This window comes from Alnus glutinosa, chromosome 6 (genome assembly GCF_958979055.1).
Source record: "Alnus glutinosa chromosome 6, dhAlnGlut1.1, whole genome shotgun sequence".
NCBI lineage: Eukaryota > Viridiplantae > Streptophyta > Magnoliopsida > Fagales > Betulaceae > Alnus > Alnus glutinosa.
The window spans coordinates 10610225-10634549 of record NC_084891.1 but is presented as its reverse complement, the minus strand read 5'-3'; the positions used below and the strand labels follow the sequence as shown (position 1 = coordinate 10634549).

The 24325-nt window shown below is 36.3% G+C and overlaps 3 protein-coding genes across 3 annotated transcripts; 1 reads left to right on the top strand and 2 right to left on the bottom strand.

Annotated features, from left to right (window-relative positions):
- Window positions 1-3302: 3302 nt before the first annotated feature.
- On the bottom strand, window positions 3303-8299 carry LOC133870252 (putative pentatricopeptide repeat-containing protein At3g15130). Its single transcript, XM_062307336.1, has 2 exons — window positions 4891-8299; window positions 3303-3856 (listed from the first exon to the last, which is right to left on the bottom strand). The coding sequence occupies exon 1, from the start codon at window positions 7282-7284 to the stop codon at window positions 5224-5226; it is 2061 nt and encodes a 686-aa protein (XP_062163320.1). The 5' UTR covers window positions 7285-8299; the 3' UTR covers window positions 3303-3856; window positions 4891-5223.
- LOC133870253 (pentatricopeptide repeat-containing protein At2g20540-like) lies at window positions 7425-9374 on the top strand. The gene has a single exon (XM_062307337.1). It carries the CDS (start codon window positions 7425-7427, stop codon window positions 9048-9050), a length of 1626 nt encoding a protein of 541 aa, XP_062163321.1. The 3' UTR covers window positions 9051-9374.
- Window positions 9375-10394: 1020 nt separating this feature from the next.
- LOC133872019 (uncharacterized) lies at window positions 10395-21682 on the bottom strand. Its single transcript, XM_062309524.1, has 2 exons — window positions 21312-21682; window positions 10395-11182 (listed from the first exon to the last, which is right to left on the bottom strand). The coding sequence occupies exons 1-2, from the start codon at window positions 21508-21510 to the stop codon at window positions 10494-10496; spliced, it is 888 nt and encodes a 295-aa protein (XP_062165508.1). The 5' UTR covers window positions 21511-21682; the 3' UTR covers window positions 10395-10493.
- Window positions 21683-24325: the final 2643 nt, after the last annotated feature.

Below are 24325 nucleotides of genomic sequence, written 5' to 3'. Positions count from 1 at the left end.
CTCGAAGAGATGGAATATCAGATAGATCGATTTCTTTTGGTTCGATTTCGACGACAATAGTGAAGACTCTAAAAGATTTCAAAACCAAATCCTGTAGAAAGATATAAGCCATTCGATGAAAAAGTTGAAAATAAATCAAAGGTTAGATTGCGAAGAAGAGGAATCGAGTATAGTTGAGAGGGAACCATTACATTAAAAGCAAGCATTAATTATCTGAACCACTCACCTGAGTCACCTCCTAGGCATTAAATTCTTGCGTTAATTGCGTGAGTGAGAGAGATTGAGAGTTAAGATTTTTAAAAACGAAGTTTTATTTCAAATGGATTTTGAAAGAGATCAAGTGATCAGCGATTCGATTCAATTTTTTTTTTTTTTTTGGCAATCAATAGCTTCATGCTTCATTCGCTCATTGTCATTGACATTGAGGATTGAGAAAGAAAGGAGTCTAGTTTGCGACGGACGCACCTGGTTTCAAAAAATCGAAACTTTCAATTTCAATTGTCAAACTAAACTTTTCGTTTTGGAAAGTTTTCCCTACACCCATATACAGCTGAAATCGGGGCTACTTGTGATCCTAACCGTTGATTATTATAACTAATTTCAAGATAGGAATTATAGTCGTTGGATCATATCTAATGAGATTGAGCGCATGATTATTTTAAAAACCATATATTTTCTCGGAGTAGGATAAACTGGATAGTTGATTAAAATTGTATGCCTTATCTCTTAATGAAAGGCTCAGATTCATCAACAAAAGATTGCACGACCCACAAAATTCAGGGAATGAGGCATTTTTTTTCAATCTCGGTCATTGTGCTGTCAGCGTCAAATGCATCAAGTTGTCAAAACCTAGGGGCTTAGGTCATGCGTTATGCAGACTTACACTGAGGCATTGAGGCATTGAGGCATATTTTTTTTAATCTCCGTCACTGTGCCGCACATGAACATTTTTTGAAAAAATAATTCCATACACGCTAGCTTACAATGAAAATGTTTGACCACAGTACTTGACGTAGCGTTGCCGAATCAATAAATCATAGATTGAAATCATTTTTTGATGATTCAATTGTAGTCGTTAGATTGGATGAATGACCATGTGTGAGAAATATTGTAGAAATTCTTGTGTAGCCGTGCATCACAATTGTAACCCGATAAAAAGTAAACGATTGTGATTGAAGAGAAAATAATCGCACGGTTGAGAACTTCCCAAATAATGCGTGATTATTTTTTATTCAAATCAATAATATTGAATTAATAAATATATAATTTAATAAAAAAAATTGAAGACTCATAAAAACGCACAATTTCCTTCTTGGAAAATTGCTTACAAAATGAACATTTGACATACCTAAAAAAAAAAACGCACCGTTTCATTTTTTTTTTTAAAAAAAAAAATGTTAATCATTAATAGTTAATCAAAGTTAAAAATGAACTGTTTCAACTTTCAAATAAAAAGGGAAAACCTTGTTTACATAATTAGATACATAATAATAATTATAGGAAACTCATAGAAATTTTAGGGAAATTTAATGCAAAGTTTGAATTTTGAAAATTAATCTTAACTTGTTTCATTAAAGGAAATTTTCTTTTCCTTTTTTGGTTTTGTCTTGAAATTTAATAAAAATTTAAGAGTTAGAGATCATGCAACTAGGACACCTTGGTTTATTATGTGGATTTGGTCAATCTCATTTCAATATTTTCATTTTTCAAAAGATCTTTTATAATTATAAGATTTCAATTTAATATAAAATAATATTTGAAATTAATAATATATTAAATTTGTATTTGATATTCTTATGAATTATGATACAACAATTCATAATGTAAATACTTACAAACTTAATATAAATATAATGATCGTATCATATGATCTCAAACAAAAAAAGTATTATCATATGATCTTTGATCTTAAATCATGTGATATAAGTATATAACTATTCATAAGTATTTAATTATACAAAAAAATGTAACAATCGTTAATATAAATATTAAGTTAAAACATTGACAATGATAATTATTATATTATCATATGGTCCTATATATTTAATGATATATATATATATATATATATATATATATATATATATATATATATATATATATATATATATATATATATATATATAATACATAAATTGTGATTATAATTAACACATTGGTAATTCCAATTCTAATAACTTAATTTGGGATTATATGAATTTTATTGTCATTATATATGAATATTTCTTATTAAGTTTCAAAAGTGTTATTACATCATATGATTAAGGTGAAGAGGAATGCTAGACATCCAAACATTTTTTTTTTTTTTTTTTCCAGAATTTGGTTCCAACTTGATGTGTCATAATCCCATGAGATCTATTATTTTGGGAAGTGTGTCACAATCTCATAGGATTATAACACATTAGGTTAGAACCAAATTATGAAAAAAAGTGTTGAGATGCCTAACACTAAATTGAATTCATATTTACGTATGTAATTTATATGCCTAATCATTAAGTATTATTAAGACTTATTAGATACTTAAAATCTGAAATCATACTCATTGTATTAGTATAAATTTGTATACTTATATGAAATTATGTGGCTATAATTTATACTTATAGCAATTTGTATATATATATGAATCATGAAACATATTATATCACTTGACTTATGAGATTATATATAATAAATATGATCATTATAAGTAATAATTTCTAACTATCTACTAATAATACTAATATCATATGATCATACGATCTAAGTATTATCATATGATCATATGATCTAATAATTCGTATGATCTTAAATTATGTAATGGCGGTGATGTAATGATTCATAAGTATCTAATGATAATACTTATAATATTTGATATTGTGATTACAAATCATAAGCTACAATGTTATATTATTATATAATCATATAGTCCTATTATATTACATGAATAATATAATATAAAGTATCTAAATTGTCATTATATCATATGATTAATAATTAAGTATTGATATTATTTTGTTTTACTATATATAATCAAACAATTATAACCGATTAATATATATTGATTATTGTGATTTGTTATTTAATTTATGCTTACATATAGTGTATTGTTTATTAATATACTATATTGTAATATATATACAAGTCGAGCTGAGTTTATACGAGTTTGTATATTTTAATAATCAAGCATAATTTCGTGTTCACAAACAACTCATTTAATAATCGATTCAAGCAGGAATCGAATTTATTTGAGCCGATCTTGAGTAAGCTCACGAGTAGCTCAGCTCGTTTACACCTTTACGCATGTACACCCCTAGTAAAAGGAAAAGTACATAAGGTATCCACCTATTTAAATTTGGCTCGATAAGAGAAGAATTCGTGAGAACACCCTCTAAGGAAAGCCATTAAGGAGAATATACGACTTTCCATAACATACCCTGGACCTTCAATACTTGTCATATCAAGTCTTAGACTCTCTTCTTGTATACTCTCTGTATACTTGACTGTGCTTTACATTTTTTAATGATATTATGCTTATTAAAAAAAACAAAAAAAAAAAAAAATTGTCATATCAAACAAACCTACTTGCCTTAACGACTACAGTCTTATAAATAAAGGTGACAAACCCTATTTTGAGGTACACGCATTTTTCCATTCTCATTCTCATTCTCTTACCCCTTGTTTCCTCTCTCAAACAATTCATTAACTTAAGCATCGAAATGTCCTCCGCCGTATATCTTGTGAGTCACCCGTGTTTGTTCCTTGTTTTCGCAAGTCTTCTTTGAATTATCAGCGTACGGTCAACTTTGTCAACCAACACTAAGTGTCGTCCCATCCTCGGATGTGAGCTGCTCTTTGCCAAATTTTGAGCTCGAGTTATCTGAAAAGTTTTTGAGCACCATGAAATATCGTTTGGATATGTTTTTAGTATTGCCGTTTCTAAAAAGCTATTTTTGATAAAAATAAATAAAGAAATAAATAAAAACATAAAAATAAAAAGAAGTTTGGAGCTGTTTTGAAACTTGACAAAAACTTGACAAAGGGAATTTGGCAAGGTGTTATTCACTGTGCCTGGGGAGCAATACTAAGGCAAAGTGACTCAACACCCTTGCACAAAACTGTGCCTCCTAATCCAATAAGACTGGAAGAGAACACCATCGATCCAAATAAGATCAAAGGCATCCAAATAAGTGGCATCTTTACCAGCCACGAAGAAAGACATATAAACAAACATAGAGAGAGAGAGAGAGAGAGAGAGAGCTGTACGACAAAATAGAAAGATACGTCTGGGTACAGGCTAATTTTCCTCTGTTTTCAAGCTTAAGGTTCGTTTGGCAAAAAATTTTATAGGGTGTTAGAGAGAGAGAGAGAGAGAGAGAGAGAGAGAGAGAGGGGTGTACGACAAAATAGAAAGATATGTCTGGGTACAGGCTAATTTTCCTCTGTTTTCATGCTTAAGGTTTCGTTTGTCAAAAAATTTTAGTGTGTTTTTTGTTTTTTTTTGGATAAGATGTAACATAAAGCTAAAAATAGCTTTTAAGTATTTTTATTTTGAGTTATTTACTAATGCTTTTGCCTTTTTTTGCTTAAAAAAAAAAAAAAAAAAAAAAAAAAAAAAAAAAAAAAAAAAGCTCTAAAAATCGTTGCCAAATGAGACCTAGTTCCGGTTTTAGGTATTTTTTTGAAAACTAGTTGTAGAAAATGGATCTTTAGAAACCCTAACCCAAACACTTTTTCAGTGGGTGGAGGTCCAATTTTCAGGCTTTAAACCTGAAAATTGTTTTCAAAATCAAAATACAAATAGGCCCTAAAGCCATTGGTGTAGAAGCTGAAGAAAATCTGTATGAATGGGATTGTAAAGAGAATGCAGATTATTAGTCTAAAACAGTAACAAAATTTATGATGGCCATGTACCTTGTTTTGCCTTACAAATCGGACTCTACAGATTGAAGGTAAGCCCATCGTCGCACGGTCACTATCTCAACTCTCAAGAATCAGGTAGACCAACAACACGTAGTCCCCAACCAACCAACCACCCAAGTAGGCCCTGCTTCCACTTGTAGGTGTAGCAGAGGCTGTCTGTCTCCTTTATTTTGCTTCAATACCCTCTTTCTTGTGTTCAAGCAAAAGGACAGTGTCTGGTTGAGCAAAAGTGTATGATTTTCCAAAGCTTGAGCAAGACAATTGGTGAGGACGCACAAGCCATTCCCTTCAAGAAAAGAATCCGCAGCATTGAGAAGAATACGATCACCAATAATCTCCACAAGAACACAAGCCATCCTCAAACTTGTGAAACCTATTTGCATCTCTCACTACCAATACCACCTTCAAAACTTTTGACAAACCTTTAATGAACACATGACAATCCCCACAAACTCTCAAGTTCTTGAAAATCCTAATCACCCTCCTTTCTTCATTTTCCAACTCACCACAAACCAATGCCAAACCAATTGCCAACTTCTCACTATGAACTCTCAAGCTCTCCTCCTTTGACTCATCTTCCACATCATGCAGTGCAAACCTCACCCTATGAACATAACCCACCTCTTCTTTGATCCTCTTCTCCATTTCCTTCAACACCTCATGAATTTTCTCTGTAAGTGGGTGCGTGTCCTCTCCATTGTAGAAAAAGTGGACCTCCTTGTCAATCTCCACCCAACTACGTCCTGCCTCTTTCTTTAACCTCTTCATCTTCACTGTTTGTCTTATTCTCTCACAGTCTTTCCAATACCCTGCCTCAGCAAAAATATTTGACATCATCACATAGTTGACCGGATTGTCGCCATCTAATCTCAAAAGTATCTCTCCTACTTCCCTCCCCATTTCCAGGTCTCCATGTACTCTACAAGCACTAATCAGTGTCTGCCAAATCCCTACATTGGGTTTTAGCGGCATGCTCTCAATGAGATTCTTAGCTTCTTTTAAGCGCCCAGCTCGGCCAAGGAGATCAACCATGCAAGCATAGTGCTCTACTCTTGGTTTAATTCGTGGGTCACTACACAATCTTGAGAAGTATTCTTGACTTTCTTCGATGAGTCCAGAATGGCTGCAGGCTGAGAGCACCGCCAAATAAGTCACACCATCGGGCTCAATATCATCCGATTGCATTTTGTTGAAAAGATGAATTGCTTTTTTTCCCAGACCATGTTTTCCATAGCCAGTGATCATAACTGTCCAAGAAATAACATTTCTCACCGGGATTTCACCGAAAAGTCTTTCTGCCTCATCTGTTAACCCACACTTGAGATACATATCCACCAATGAATTGGCCACTGACATGTCTAGTCCAGATGGGACTTTGATGGTGTAGGCATGTATTTGCTTGCCTTGCTCTACAAGTGCAAAATCAGCAAAGACACCCATCAGGCTTGAGAGAACAAATCCATCTACTTGATGTTTACTCTCCCTGAGATGCCTAAACAAGTCCATGGCCTCTAGTAAATCCCCTTCTTGAGCATAACCGAGAATTAGTGAGCTCCAAGATATCACATTCTTCTCTTCAATTTGATCAAATACTCTCCGAGCTTTAATCAAGTCACTGCATTTGACATACAGATCAACTAGAGCACCTGCAATAGTGGTCTGAACCGAAAATGGGAATCCTCTTGCAATCAATGAAGCATGAATTTGGGTTCCTTCCTGCATGGCTCCGAGGCTACTACAAGCCTTTAATGTGCTTGTATACGTGAATTCATCAGGTATTTCCCCCTGTTCTTGCATTTTCTGGAACAAAAGTAGAGCTCTGTCACCACTTCGTTCAAGTGCGTATCCAGCTATCATTGCATTCCAAGTGATAAGATTCCTAACAGGCATGCTGTCAAACATTTGAGCTGCGTCACTGATTCTTCCACATCTAGAGTACATGTCAATGATAGAATTGGCCACCGCAGGCACCCATTGAAACCCAGTTTTAGTGCAAACGCTATGGATCTGCATTCCATTCTCTGGGATTCCCAAAATCCATGATGCTTTAAGATTGGTTGAAAATGTGAACTCATTTGGCTTAATGCCCGAAGACCCCATTTTGCGGAAGAGTGATAGTGTCCCGTTGGCATTGCCATTTTGTAAGTAGCCACACATTAGAGATGTCCAAGAAACAACATTTCTTTCAAGCATTCTATCGAACACAGCACAAGCGAGGTCTATTCTGCCACATTTTCCATACATATCTATAAGATCATTGTTTAACATCAAATCAAGCCCAAGCCCCATTTTTACTACAGCCCCATGACCTTGCAATCCCTGCTCAAGTAACAAATTCTTCGAACAGTTCCTCAGCAGGTTTGCAAATCTCTGTCGCTCACTCATTATTTATTATAGAACTGGAACATCTGCTCCTACCCGTGCCGCGAACTTCCCATCTATATCACGAAACTAAATAGGATAGCATTTTTCCAACTCAGTTGCTTAGTAGTAACTATTGCAAAGATCTTTAACAAAAGTCATTAATGGGAACGAGAACCAGCGCCTTTGTCAGTAGAGAATTGGAAGATCTTTTCGTGCCCGTGTTGCGAAACTGCGTAAACATAGAGGGATTGAAGAAAATCCATGCACCCATTGTGAAGTTGTCACTATCACAGAGCAACTTCTTGTTGACAAAAATGGTGGATGTGTGTGACAGCAGTGGGAATATGGAGTATGCAAGTTTGCTGTTCAAGCAAGTGGTTGAGCCAAATGGGTTTTTGTACAATGCTATGATCAGAGCTTACACACACAACCATAAGTATAGTGTAGCAGTCATCCTGTACAAGAAAATGCTAAGACATCCACAAGCTGAAAATCCCATTTTTCCTGATAAATTCACATTCCCATTTGTGATAAAGGGCTGTGCAGGGCTTTCGTGTCACTTTCTGGGCCAGCAGGTTCATGCCCAGTTGTGTAAGTTTGGGCCGAAGACAAATTTGATAATAGAGAATGCACTAGTAGACATGTACACCAAATGTGACAATTTGACAGACGCACACAAAGTGTTTGAGGACATGACTGAAAGAAATGCAATTTCTTGGAATAGTATGCTTTCTGGGCTTGTTAGGCTGGGACAGATGAGAAAGGCAAGAGCAATGTTTGAGGATATGCCAAACAAGACTATTGTCTCTTGGACAACGATGATTTCGGGGTATGCTCGAACCGGGTGCTATGTGGATGCTTTGGATGTTTTTCGCCGAATGCAAGTGGTAGGAATTGAGCCTGATGAGATTAGTATTGTGTCAGTCCTGCCGGCATGTGCGCAGCTTGGAGCTCTTGAGGTTGGGAAATGGATTCACATGTACGCAGACAAAAATGGCTATTTGTGTAAGACTAATATTTGTAATGCCCTGATTGAAATGTATGCCAAATGTGGTTGTATTGATCAAGCATGGCAGTTGTTTGATAAAATGGTTGACAGGGACGTGATATCTTGGAGCACCATGATTGGAGGGCTAGCAAATCACGGGAAAGCTCGCGAAGCAATTAAACTCTTTCAAGATATGCGGAGAGCGAAGGCTCAACCCAATGGAATTACTTTTCTTGGTATTTTATCAGCCTGCACCCACGCTGGTTTGTGGGATGAGGGACTGAAGTACTTTGACTCCATGAGAAAAGACTATCACATAGAGCCAGAAATTGAACACTACGGTTGTTTAGTCGATGTTCTTGGACGCTCAGGACGCCTTGTTGTGGCTCTCGACACAATAGAGAAGATGCCAATGAAGCCAGATTCGAAGATATGGGGCTCTTTGTTGAGTTCTTGCAGGACTCATTGCAATCTTGAGATCGCTGTTATTGCCATGGAGCACCTTATGGAGTATGAACCAGATGACACAGGGAACTATGTGTTGCTTTCTAATATTTATGCAGATCTTGGGAAGTGGGAGGGCGTGTCAAGGATGAGGAAACTCATAAGAAGCAAGAAGATGAAGAAAACGCCGGGATGCAGTTTGATTGAGGTTAACAATGTGGTTCAAGAATTTGTATCGGCCGATGATTCAAAACCATTTTCAAAAGATATCTTTTGGATGCTAGAGCTGCTAGCTTTGCATCATGACAGAACCGAGGAGGGTGTGCAAGAAGAGAAGTTGCAGAGGAGGATATAAGTCAACATTGGTGTTAAGATCAAATTAGAACTTCACTAATCATTTTTACTTTCTTATAATAGAAACTGAATGCGTGTTGAGATCATAGCTGGGGTTTTTAGTGAAAAAACAAATGCAGTTGATTCAGAGCCAGAAAAGATTTGCACACTCCCTCAACCTATACCAGATCCCATGCTCTCATTCTCCCCATAATGGGAAGAATAAGATCTTGGAAGGATTTCTGGGCAGAGCTTCAGAACAACTTTACTTTAGGATGATAAACAAATAAAGAGAAACACCTGTTTACTGGATGGTGGGATCTCATTTCTGGCGAATGGGTTCATTTGCTTTTCACCACTATACATTTTTCACAATTAGATATAGGAGAAGGTACTATGAGCATACGAGCCAAAGTGATGATGTATGAATTAAATATTATATATAGATTCAAGAGAGAAGATTAAATGGGTATTTTTTTTTTTTTTTTTAAAAAAAAATGAGAAATTTTATTTTTTAAAAAAATATCAATTTGATAAAACTAAATCGACCCAACCAGTGAACTAACTCATTCTACCCAATTCAGTTGATTCAATTGATAGCAGTTCAAAGGAATGAGCGAAACCGAAAATGGGATCGATTCTGTTGAACTGGTGGAAATACAAAAGCCTACACAGAGTTCCTTTGCCTTTACTCCCCGTTCAGATAGAATTTTGCTCTGACCCTTAATGTAATGGCGAGATAGCATGCACAAAATTTCAAATACCAGCCAGATGGAACACTGAACCAAATTAGCAAAATTAGCCAACTATGTAATGTGTGAAAAATACTCATTCAGTAAATTTGATGTGTGCTTTTGCGATTAGCTTATGCAATCAAAGGGCTAGGTTGCAGTTGTCTCACCCATAAGAGAACCCTTTCAAGGTAGGGTAACTTTGTAAACCCACCCCTACCAGCTAAACCTCGAACCCGTGTAAAGTGCCCATTCCACATGGATCGGGTAATACTCCAGCTTCGTTAGCGAGTTGGCCCCAATGTATTGTTTGCACCCAAGGAGATTCGAACCTTAAACCTCATAGGACTACCATAAAGACCAAGTAAAGATGATACTCTAATATCAAATGCACAACAATTCAGTTAAGAAAACACTGACTTCATATATGATTTCCTAATGCCCCATAAATGAACATCAGATCGGCATGCAAAACACTAGGCTCCAATAACTTCAGCATCAAGTTTACCAAGTATAATCCGTTGTCCTAAAAACAGTGTGCGAACCTATATCTTTATTCTCTAAAGATGAATTCATACACGAAAAGAATCGCAACGGGCAAGTAAACAGAATGAGACTTGTGTACAAAAGAGAAATTGTTCAAGGAAAGGTTGGCCAATTTTAGCTAGGATGAATTCATACAATGATATCAATTGGTAGAAACCAAAATAAACAAACAAAACTATACCAGCTGATTAGCGCAATAGATGTGCGAGGGAGAGGCCACATATTACAGTTACTGCATAGACACTGCAATCCATGAACACGGCATCAAATGCCTTCTGCATCACCAGACCTGTCTCCAAAGTCCGGCTTACTTGTTCAGCCCAACCATATCCTCCATTAAGTTGAGTAGTTTCATTTTCATCTCTGGCAGCCCTTTGAAAACCTCTTTGTTTACCAAAAAGAAGTTGTGCAAGCACAGCCGTCACATTGGTTAGCAAAAGTAGATAGAGAGGCCTAAAGCTTATTATGCTCTTTATGATGTAGGTACCTAGTAAAGGAAAACCTAGATATGATAATATAACTATAAGGGCTACAGTTGCAGAAGACAAAAGACGGATATTCTCCGATGCTGCAATGGCAGAACTTATTTGATTTGGAGTAAAAAATCTATGTCGCTGTACTTGTTGCTGTAGATGTTGTTCTGAGCCCAAAGTAGAAGCAGATGAATTTTGATCAATTGATGAGACCAGAGGTGACTGTACTTTGCAAATGACCTCTGAAGCAGGGGTTCTTAAGGCTTCAATGCTCGTCTCAGATTTGTGCAAGGGAGGTGGTAAATTGCTTCCACCATCATAAGCATTAGTCTGACTGGCATTAGTGATGGGATCAGGCTCCAGCAACAAAGAACCAGGTGCTTCATCCTCACCATGAGGAGAAACTGCAGAACATAGGACCCATAAGCATGGAGTGATAAATAATCATTTTTCAAATTCCATTTACACAGAATAGCAGAACTTCACAAAAAACAAACAAGTCAGAGAAGAGCCACTGCACCGTGGCTCTTCGGGTCCATCCAGTTAGGTGAAGCTGAGACAATAGAGTTTACCCTTCAGGTTTCCATGACCAAACTTAGCAATAATTTACTGAAGAAAACTATCAACGTCAAAGAGAAGTAAAAGCATGACATCTTAATCTGTGCATTTGGTTCATTATATTTCATTTGGAAAGATTTGGGAAAGATACAAACTTGCGTACTGTTACGCTATTTCCAAGAACTCAGTCATTTGAAACTAGATACCATATCCAAAACAGCCGCCAAAAATTTAGTCCGTTTAGAGCTCTAGGCAAGCTAATTGACTACTGCTCTATATTTGTGTCCTATGATCCTTGTTTCGCCGCGCTCATTCACTTAGGCATGAATTTGTAACCTAACTAGAAGCCTATCCAAAATCGTATAGGTATAGTACCCACCCCTAACTGCCATAACTTTAGATGTGAACAGAACTCAAAAGAACCATAAAAATCCTTCAAATGCACCCCACATAAACATCACATGTATTTACATGGTTTCGATATGGACATGCAAACATGAAGAAAAACCCAAAGTCCACCATATCAAGCGTCCATCCAGTAAAACACCCCACACATACTAAAAATCCTATTTATGTCATAACATTTCTAGCATTCAATTTTGAACAAATTCTCAAAGATGAGAACTTGATGAAGAGTATTTAGACAATTTTGGGTAAAGTTACCTAGAGCCATTAAAATGTCATAAGAGCACTAGCAGCAGACATCCAATGATTTTCTCTAAATTTAGGGAACAAAATCATTTTTTTTTTTAATTTCCTATCTAAATACAAACCACAATAGATTCTCTTAATCTTCTCCATATCATTAAAACAATATTTTTTACTTTTATTTTTACCATTTTTTTTCCCTTTATTCCAGAAAAATCTTCTCTTCTCTTCTGTCTCCTCTATCTTCTTTTTCTCATCTCTCTAGCGGGATTGGATACTCGCATCCGATCGAAGTGCCCCCATCAACATAAGGCTCTCGTCTTTGTCTTCTTTTGGGCTGATTGCGGGTTTTCTTGGCCGAGTGGTATCTGCTCTGAATTTATTTGTTTGTTTGGGTTGTAGCGATTTTGTTTGGTTTTTGGCTCTTCTTATAAGATTGAGGATTGTTGTTGTTTGTACAGGGCGTTCTAGTTAGTTTGTTGTGTTTGGTTGTATTTATGTTGGTTTCAAGTAGTTGTTCTACCGGAGAATGGGAAACGAGAGTGTTAGCAATATAAATCAAATGCTAAATTAACAATGTAAATAAGCAGCAGAATGATTGATTCTATAAATACCTCTAGCCATGCTTTGCTCAAGCAGAGTGAAGAAACCTTGTTAGCAAGAATCAGAGAGTCTAAAAGAAGAAATTTAAAAAGGTTCCTCTAACCTATGTCTACCAGTGCCAATAGATGGTTATACGGAACTCTTATTTATAGGTAGATCAAGGACCCTCTCAATCAAAACTGATTAAGTTGATGACTGATTTTTCTCCTCCCGTCAAGGAGTAAAATCAGCATAATTTCATAGATGGATTCCCATGAATCAATCTGAATGGAATAAGTCATATTACCATAATTACTGATGTGTCATAGGGACATGTATGGAATTTCATACATTCTCTCATTTGGCCCTTATGACACATAATTTCTTATGACGTTCGATTCTACAATATGACCATTACTTTATTTGTTCCAACTATTTATAAAATCTTCATACTCACACAAAGAATACTTTACATGAATCATTGTGGTAAAACTTGACATAATAAGCCGTCCTGCCATGCATTACATATATCATATTCCATAAATGAGTAGTATATGGGCAATCGGACTTTATGAATAAACTTCTCATAAGTTATTCAGGTCCTAATTTAATTTTATCCTCATGAATAAGATAACAAATGCGCACAACACTTTATAACAAAAACTATAGACTAATTTTTTTTGATAAGTAATAAGTTGGTCTTATTAAAACTAATTAGAAAGAACTAGATACAAAATGAATCAATGAGCCCCATATGACTTTTGAACAATTTTACTGGTAAACCCTTAGTCATAGAATCCGCAATCATCAATTTAGTATTGATATGCTCAATGAACACTTCATTCATTTTGATGTTCTCTCTCACATGAAGATACTTGATGCCGATATACTTACTTTTGTTTCCACTTTTATTATTCTTAAAGAAAAATATTGCAATACGATTATCGCAGATATTTTTTTAATAAGTAATAATGCAATTTTATTAAAAAAAAAAAAAAAAAAAAGCGTAAGGCATCCCTACGTACACAAACAATATACAATAGAACTCTAAAAAACCCAGAACCCAAAAATAGCAAAACGATTATCGCAAAAGATCTTGATTGGTCTTGTTATAGAATTGACAATTCTGAGACAACCAACAAAATTCCTCAACCATAGTGACTGTGTAGTGGCTTCATAGCCTACAATAAATTTTGCCTTCATTGTAGATGCAGCAACTATAGTTTGTTTGTTGCTTCTCCAGGATATAGCCCCTCCAGCAAGAAGAAAGATATACCATGAAGTAGATTTCCTACTATTTACACATCCAGCGAAATATAAATATCCAACCACCTCCAAATGGTCAGTATGTCTGTATGTCAAACTGTAGTCCTTGGTTCCTTGCAAACACTGTATGACTTTCCAATGTTCTAATATTAGGTTGCTTTGATATCAACCCAGCATTCCAACTGCCATTGGAATGTCAGGTCTAGTGCAGTCCTGTGCATACAACTGCCATTGAAATGTCAGGTCTAGTACAGATTGCCAACTGCAGATGCATATGGAACATTCTTCATTTGCTCTTGTTTCAATGCATTTTAGGAACATTGATCATTACTGAATTTATCCCCTTTAATGATAGGTGCTATAGAAGCCGAACAGTTCTTCAGTCTGAATCTTTTTAAAACCTTTTCAATGAATCTCTATGCCAATAACATTCTTTGTTTTCTGTCCATGTGAATCTCTATACCAATAACATAAGAGGCTTCACCCAAATCCTTCCTTCAACAGGACAACCCCATATGTGTAAGTGATTTACACTTGGTTTCCATTCATTCTATAATTCAAAAGGCATCTTAGGGACAACCTTAGATGGGACCCGGTTTAATACATACACAGCAGTTTTTAAGGCTTCACTCCATAGAAATAAAGGCAGCTCAGAATTACTAAGCATGCTCCGAACCATGTCTATAAGTGTGTGATTCCTTCTTTGTGCTACACCATTTTGTTGTGGTGTGTCAAGCATTGTGTATTGAGCAACAATACCTTATTCTTCAAGAAATTGCAAAAACAGACCTATCATTTGTCCATTTTTTGTGTACCTTCCACAGTACTCTCCGCCTCTATCAAATCTTACGATCTTGATTTTCTTTTCCTTTTGTTTCTCTACTTCTACCTTATAGGTCTTGAAAGCATTTAGTACTTCAGCCTTATCATTTAGAAAATAGAGATACATATAATGTGTATGGTTATCAATAAAAAATATAAAATATCTTTGACCATTCAGGTAAGGAATAGGGAAAGGTCCACAGACATCTATGTGTATGATTTTAAGAATCTCAGAACTTCTTTTGACACCTTTAATGATCTTGTTGGCTTGCTTTCCATTTATGCAAACCACGCAAGTACCAAAATTAGTAAAATCAATAGTTTTTAAAATTCCATCATTTACTAATCTTTTGATTTTCTGTGGAAATATGTTACAATCTCCTGTGCCATAACAAAGTAGAGTTCTCATTCATAAGGCTCCACTTTGTGCCAACATTAATATGCAATGATAAATTGTTGTTTTCAAAGTTGGGATCTAGATCAATTTTAACTAAACCATCAATTTTGATTCCACCACCAATAAAATTTTCACTTTTAAAAATACTAAAGGTAGAGTTTATGAATAAAAAATAAAAACTAATAATATCCAATTTAGAAACTGAAATCAAGTTTCTAGAAAAATGTGGAATGAAAAATACATTATCCAGATCCAAAAATATATCCAGTTTTCAAAATTAATCTAAAAGTCTCAACTGCCTCCACATGTGAAAACAATTTATTTCCTAAGTAGACCCGTTGTTCATTGCTTGCTGGTTTTCTTATGTTGAAAAAACTCTGCATTGTATTAACAATATGGATTGTAGAACCAGAATCAATCCACCACGTATCACAAGGAGCTTAAAAAAAAAAAAAAAAAAAAAAAAAAAAGAGATTCATGACATACTAGAGATATGATATTACCTTTCTTTTTGAGCCATCTTTGATACTTTTGGCAATCCTTCTTCATATGCTCATTTTTCTTGCAGAAGAAACAAGTATCCTTATTGTCATATTTCTTGATTGCTAACTTGTTTTCTTTCTTGAAGTGTGAGGCACTTTTGCCTCTCTTGGTCTTTCATTTATCATGAGTAGCCACAAAGTGTTCAATTTGTGGCTTCTCATGCTTTAACCTCTCCTCCTCTTGAACATGCATGGTTAGAAGTTCATTTACTGAGTTCAGTTGTTAACCATTTATCCTTATGTGTGTCATAGGATATTTTAAAATGAGTATATTCAGAAGGGAGAGAGTTCAAGATGAAATGAACCAAAAATGACTCGGATATATCAACCTCTAGAAACATGAGACTTAAAGCGATTAAATCGCTCTCACCGTTCATGCTTTGCAATCTCTTGTGGCGTATCTATGTCCGTAAGGGCAGGTGATTTCGTCCACATGGAGCGCCAAGTCAAGTTCCATAAATTTAATTACTTATCCTCAATGTTGATAATTTAAACAGAGACATTTAAAAATATGACTTGCTTCTAAAATTTGAGTACCTGGTCCGAATAACCGGGTACCAACCGGGGTAACTGGTTAATTGCCGATTATTACAAACTCGGTTAACTGGCTACCCAGTTATCAGAGCCGGTTAGCAATTTTGGCCAATTGGCTACCCGGAGTCAATTGCTGGTTTTAGCCAATAACCGGAAACCGACTCCGGGTTTTCACCCCTAACATTACGGAAATGAGGGACATGTTTGCTCAACTAAAGTCCCTAGAGGTTGATATATCTGAGTCATTTTTGGTGCATTTCATCCGAACTCTCTCACTTTTGAATATACTCATTTTAAAATATCCTATAATACACATAAGGATAAATGGTCAGTAAATGAATTCTGACCATGCGTATTCAAGAGGAGGAGAGGTTAAGGCATGAGAAGCCACAAAGTGTTCACTTTGTGGCTACTCATGATAAAGGAAAGACCAAGGATGCAAAAGTGCCCCACACTTCAAGAAAGAAAACAAGTTGTCAATCAAGAAATATGACAATAAGGATACTTGTTTCTTTTATAAGAAAAATGGGCATATGAACAAGGATTGCCAAAAGTATCAAAGATAGCTCGAAAAGAAAGGTAATATCATATCTCTAGTATGTCATGAATCTTTTTTTGTTGAGGCTCTTTGTAAACATGGTGGATGGAGTCTAGTTCTACAATCCATATTGTTAATACAATACAGGGTTTTCTTAACACAAGAAAACCAGCAAGCAATGAACAACAAGTCTACTCAGGAAATAAATTATTTTCACATGTGGAGGCAGTTGAGACTTTTAGATTAATTTTGAAAACTAGATATGTTCTTGGATCTGGAAAATGTATTTTTCATTCCACATTTTTCTAGAAACTTGATTTCAGTTTCTAAATTGGATATTATTGGTTTTGATTTTTTATTCATAAGCTCTACCTTTAGTATTTTTAAAGGTAAAAATTTTATTGGTGGTGGAATCAAAATTGATGGTTTATTCAAAATTGATCTAGATCCCAACTTTGAAAACAACAATTTATCATTGCATACTAATGTTGGCACAGAGATGAGCCTTATGAATAAGAACTCCGCTTTGTTATGGCACAAGAGATTGGGACATATCTCTATAGAGAGAATCAAAAGATTAGTAAATGATAGAGTTTTTAAAACTCTTGACTTTACTAATTTTGGTACTTGTGTTGATTGCATAAAGGGAAAGCATACCAACAAGACCACTAAAAGTGCCAAAAGGAGTTATGAGATTCTTGAAATCATACACAGATATTTGTGGACCTTTCCCTACTCCCTGCTTAAATAGTCAAAGATGTTTTATGTTCTTTATTGATGACCATACACGGTATATGTATCTCTATTTTCTAAATGATAAAGCTAAAGCACTAAATACTTTCAAGTCCTATAAGGTAGAAGTAGAGAAACAAAAAGAAAAGAAATCAAGATCTTAAGATCTAATAGAGGCAGGGAGTACTATGGAAGGTACACAAAAAATGAACAAATGATAGGTTCATTTACGCAATTTCTTGAACAAGAAGGCATTGTTGCTCAATACACAATGCCTAACACACCACAACAAAATGCCGTAGCAGAAAGAAGGAATCACACACTTATGGACATAGTTAGGAGCATGCTTAGTAATTCTGAACTACCTTTATTTCTATGGAGTGAAGTCTTAAAAACTAATGTGTATGTATTAAACCAGGTCCTATCCAAAGCCGTCCCTAAGACACCTTTTGAATTATGGAATGGATGGAAACCAAATTTAAATCACTTACGCATATGGGGTTGTCCTGCTGAAGTGAGGATTTACAATCCAAATATGAAGAAATTAGACCTAAGGACAACCATCGGTCATTTTATTGGTTATGCAATAAATTCCAAAGGATTTAGGTTTTACTATCCTTCTCATAGTACTAGAATTATTTAGTCAATAAATGCAAAAATTTTAGAGGATTCTGAACATAGTGAGAGTGCTTATCCTCAAAAGATTGAATTGGAGGAAGCACAAGAGCTGACTAAAGCTCATTTATCTAAAAAAAACGTTTGATTATACTCAAGGAAATCCAAACTGATTACCTTAAACTACAATCAATTTCAGAACGGTAAACTGATGAGGAACAAGTTCAGAATAAACCTACTCACCCTCCTCTAAATGTAGAGGAAGTAGGATTAAGAAGATCCTCTAGGATAAGTAGACCAACAATCCCTAGTGATTATGTTGTATAGCTCCAAGAGTCTGATTTTAACATTGGGCCTAAGGATAATCCAAATTCTTTTTCACAAGCCATGAGTGGAGAACACTCCACATTATGGTTAAATGCCATGAAGGAAGATGATATTTTGCTTACAAGTAATGATTTAGGTTTGCTACACGAAACCAAACAGTTCCTCACTCAAAATTTTGAAATGAAGAATTTGGGTGAAGCATCTTATATTATTGGCATAAAGATTCACAAAGACAAAAAACAAAGAATATTAAAATTGTCTCAAAAGGCCTACATTGAAAAGGTTTAAGAGAGATTCAGACTGAAGAACTGTTCAACTTCTATAGCACCTATCATTAAAGGGGTCAAATTCAGTAATGATCAATTTCCTCGAAATGCATTGGAACAAGAGCAGATGAAAAATATTCTATATGCATATGCAGTCGGTAGTCTATTGTATGCACATGTCTGCACTATACCTGACATTGCAATGGCAGTTGGAATGATGGGTCGATATCAAAGCAACTAGGGGTGAGCATGGGGCGGGGGGGGGGGCGGGGATTGGCTTTTTTTGCCCCCGCCCCGCAGGCCTGCGGGTTCCCCAAAGGGAACCCGCGCCCCGCGAAAAATTCTCAGCAACCGTGCGGGGCGGGTGGGCTCGGGGTGGGGATGAACGGGGCGGGGATCCGCGGGTATGCGGGGATCCCCGCGGGGATGAACAAGTGAAGGGCTGAAGGCACAACATTTTCTTCAGAAGACTCACAACAAAATCCCCAGCAGTTGAAGAAAATCATAACAGTTGTTTATCTACTTTTTTGCCAAAGCAAGAAATATTAAGACGATAAAAGCTGAAAATGAAGCAAAGGAATGTAATCTGAGAGGCATAATGGCCACCTAAAAACAAAGACAAAAAGAAATGATGTCTGTTTGGCTGTTTGCCACCCCACGTCCTCTTCCCCAGTTGAAAATAAGCTTCCAGATCTGCATCAATTTCCCACAGATTTCAAGAACTGATTGGGGCTTTCCACAATATCTCTACCACTATTGGTAGTTTTAGCAGAAGTAGTACTAAAACTACGACAATAATCAAAATTTTGAGGATGGAAAGAAACCCTAAAATGACAATAATAAGGAAAGGATGCGTACCCATTTCCTGAGGAAGAAAAGCAGAAGCCGATCCGATGTAGGAATTGCTATGCTCAAGAGAAATAAGCAGAAGAAGAAGCAGATCTGGAAGATGGGGGAGAGGGTCTGGGAAGAAAATGGAAGAAAAGAAAACAAAATAGAGGGGGCGGCGCTTTACTGCTTTAGGTTAATATTAGGGTTTTTTGTTTTTTGTTTTTTTCTTAATGTACATGGGGCGGGGCGGGGCGGGGCGGGGCGGGGATCCGGGCAAAAAAAATAATTTAACCCGCGCCCCGCCCCGCCCCGTGCGGGTTGGTTAAAAACCAACCCGCACCCGCAAAAAAACCCCTAAAATCCGCGATTTTAGGGGCGGGGCGGGGCGGGGCATGCGGGGCGGGGCGGGTTTTCGGGTATATGCTCACTCCTAAAAGCAACCCAGGATTGGAACATTGGAAAGCTGCAAAGAAAGTCATGCGGTATTTGCAAGGAACCAAGGAAGACAATTTGGCATGCAAACACACTAACTATTTGGAGGTGGTTGGATATTCAGATTTAGATTTCGCTAGATGTGTAGATAGTAGAAAATCTACTTCGGGTATATCTTTCTTCTTATTGGAGGAGCTATACCCTAGAGAAATAACAAACAAACTATAGTTGCTACATCTACAATGAAGGCATAATTTATTGTGTGTTATGAAATCACTACATAGGCAATATGGTGGAGAAATTTTGTTGGTGATCTCAAAATTGTCGATTTTATAGCAAGACCAATCAAGATCTTCTGCGATAATCGATTTGCTGTTTTTGGGTTCTGGGTTTGTAATAGCTCTATTATATACTGCTTGTGTACATAAGGGCGCCTTACGCTTTTTTTAACAAAGTTGCATTATTACTTATCAAAAAAAGATCTTCAGCGATAATCGTGCTGGAATATTCTTCTTTAAGAATAATAAAAATGGAAGCAGAAGTAAGTATATTGACATCAAGTATCTTCATGTGAAAGAGAACATCAAAAAGAATGAAGTGTTCATTGAGGGAGTTCTAGTTAGTTTGTTGGGTTTGGTTGTATTTATGTTGGTTGTTTCCAGTAGTTTTTCTAGAGAGAGAGAGAGAGAGAGAGAGAGAGAGAGGCATGAGGGAGAGGGAGATGGGAGTGCTGCAAGAGGAGGAAGAAAGGGAGGCGATTGGAAAACTTGGGAGGAAAGAGGAGAGAGGCCGTGTGTATGTTTTAGGATTATAATAATCCATTGGGTAGCTACAGTGCTATCCAATCCAATGGTTTAGGGAACTTTTGAGAAATATGCTGCCTAATGCATTTGATCACACTGTAGCTACCTAATGCATTTGATAACACTGTAGCTACCCAATGGTTTAGAGAACTTTTAGGGAATCTGCTGCAGGTATTTTTTTGGTAGTTTTTCTTTTAGATTGTCCTTATATTTAGGAAAAAGAACCACGTATAAGGGTATCTGCCGCTAGTGATATAAGGACATTAAAACGTCCATCCAAATCGTTCATGTGGGTATCACATGTGAATCTATCAATTAAGTAATTAACAGTGCGTAGGACAGCATGCGAGTCAGTTACAACATCATACTTATACCATTAATACCAAGAACAACAAATCAAATGAAACCTTTTGATCTTAAGAAAAAAAGAAAAAAAGTCTTTATACGCGACACGTATCGCGCAAGGAAATATCATCATAAACCTCAAGATCCTCTTTCTGGATGAAATCATAATTCTACAGCCCTTTTACTAAACTTGCAGAATGCAATCAATCTGCTTTCTCCAGAAAACGTTTTACCCAGAAAAGTTTTCCCCCAAAACAAACAAATAAATATAGAGAGAAAGAGAGAGAGGGGGTACCAGTGGTTTGATTAGAGACCTGAGGTTGGAGATCCCGATCATTGGAAATCAAAGGCTGGGATGATGGGTCTGAGGCTGAGCTTGTTGTATTCTCGTCATGAGGAGGGAGGGTTTGGATCCGACCCGCTATGAGGGCTAAACGGTCGGCTCCTCGGTCCATGATCTTCTTTCTTCGGGCTTCTCTAACGTTGGTTGCCATATCCTTCAACCTTCGTTCTTAGCTCACGTAGGAGTACAATGGCAGGCAGATCGCGTAAACTTTTACCCTCTTGTTCGATTCGGGTCGGATATTTTACAGGTTGCCTCGTTTGCCCTCACAATTTATACATATTTACTCTTCTTTCGATGCCTCGCTCTACGTTCGATTCCGTGTTGGAACTTGGAAGTGTTGTCCGACTCTTGTGGAGCGGTGGGAAGAGGCGGTAGAGGAGTGATTAAAAAATAATATTAAAAAATAAACTAAAGATAGAAATTATTTTTTTTTTTTTATAACTATTTTTATATTATTTATAAGTTACAATTAATATTCAAAAGGTTTATTTGGATTACCATATTAACATTGTAAGATAATTGTAGAATAAAAATGTAGTATCTAATATTTTTTTTAAACAAATACGTAAAGAAAACTCTGGAATTTTTGAGTTAACTCTATAAAAATTCTTAAAATTTTGTATCATTAATTTTAAGAGCTAACTTTAGGGCTGTTTCTAATGGATCTGGATCCTCTCCGGTTGGCTTAAACTAGATACAAGCTGGTTCACTGTTAGAATATTTTTTTTGAAACAATTGAAGACTAACAATTAGTCACATGATATGAAAGGAAGTTAACGGGTAAGAGGCCATTGATTGACGCCTTTAGCCCACTGATCATTCAAAAAAAAAAAAACAACTTCCAAAATGTCTCCTTGCGGGTTCTGATCATAGTTCATTGGCCTAGTACGCCCTTGTCTCATAGGCCGTCGGTCTCCCTAGTTATTTTTGGTGGGTGGCCTTTCTTAAAGGGGCTGTCGGTTGCAATGCCTAACAAAAACACTTAAAACTAATTAGATTGGTTAAAACTGACCCATGTTGTTAAAAGTGAAATGGGATTTAAGAAGAAAAGTGGGAAATTTTTCTGAGTGGGATTGTTCGCATAATTCATCCTTTTCCCGCTGTTGGTGTGGTGAACCAGTTGATCATCCACAATCTCGTTCGTACGAGTTGAGGGCAGCATGCTTAGTCTGCATTCCTCTGTCGTACAAACTGCATCCGAGTTGCCTAGTGTTGCTCACTTGCTACACTCGTCAGTATGTATTGCAGATGAGGTTAGAATAGAACATCTCTTTCGCAATGGTCGGTCGGACGCATTTCAACTAAGGTCTAGTCCGTGAGACTCGTCCACATTCTCGTTCGCACGAGTTGCTGACGAATTCACTAACTTGTTCGTACGAGTGCTTACTTGTCCGGACGAGTCGCTATGACATAAATACCCAACACGCGATTTCAGCCTCATTTATCTCCTCTCTCTTCTGGTTTTCTCTCTTCCCTCACCTATGGTTTGAGCCAAAATCTTAGGTATTGATTCAAGGGAGTTTTCAAAAGCCAAATCTGACACCGACAACGTGATCCTTGGAGTTAAAAATTATTTTTCACCGATTGGTTTGAGGTATATTTTTCTTTATTTTGGATTCATTTATGGGGTTTATACTTAATCCCTCAAATTCCTTTAGTACTTTTGTGCTTAAAGGAGTTCTAATCATTACCCAAACTACGGGTAGAAATTTATTAATGCAAAACTTTGATTTCACTATTGGATTAAGGTAAGAGTCAAACCCTAACTTTTGTGAAGTTGTGTAAATGTAGGATTTTTTATTGTAAATTGTAAAGTTTCTCTATGGGTGGTTTGAAAAAGTTAATGGGTAACGAAAGGGGGAAACCCTAGATTTCTATGGGTTGCCATGGGTAGTGTAGTGGATACTTGTGATATTCAAGTATTAATGGGTTGTCTAGAGTTAAATTTGAGTTATGAGTTATGAGTTATGTTTAATTGTGGCATGCTGTTGGGGAATTATTATTCCTCACTCGGGTTATACACTTGGGAAGATATGGTTGGTCGGAATTATATGCTATGTCGGTAATTACTACTCGGATATATGGTTGGTCGGGATTATATACTATGTCAGTAATTACTACTCGGAGATATGGTTGGTCAGGATTATATGTTATGTCGGTAATGACTACTCGGGTTATATGGTTGGTCGGGAATGTATGTTTGGTCGGGAATGACCAAGATCCTCAGCATTTATTAGGATCTTCAACACTTGTCAAATCAAGTCAGAAATCAGTATGGAGCACTATGTCTGATATCTACACACATTACTGGTCACTGTTCACACTGTACAATAATAAGATTTTTGTTATGCATCAATAGTAGAATGGAGCCTACATATACACATCATCTAAAAGGTATGAATCTAATCTAACTAATATGATGATCATTCACTCTCACTCTCCCTACTGACTTGGGCGTCGGAGGAGGCACAGTCGGCCAACCCCCGGCGGGTTTTTGCTTTGTTGCAGGTTATATGCGAAGGGGCAAATCGGAGATTGCCACGTCACCAGGATAAAAATCACATCAACACATGCGACGCGACATTGTAGTGTCGAGCTTAAGTGTGAGTCATTCTTTAGCGTCAAGCGGATACTAGTAAGTATATTACTTATTGAGCAAATATACTATGTTTTATTGCCTTAAAGGTTTTAATGTTTTAAAGTTTAATAAGCATTTATGATGATATATGCTTCATGAGTACTTTCGATGATTTGAATTGTGTTGAGATATGCTTTGATGGATGCTTTATAAGTGTTTGCTTTGACTTTACAAGTGATGAGACATTCTTATTGAATGTTGTTTAAGATATGATGTTATTGACTACATGAGCATGTAACAACGAATGGTTTAGAGCACATCACAAACGTTTGCACGGACGAATAATAAGAGAAAAAAATAATGAAATAAGGATGATGATTTATGA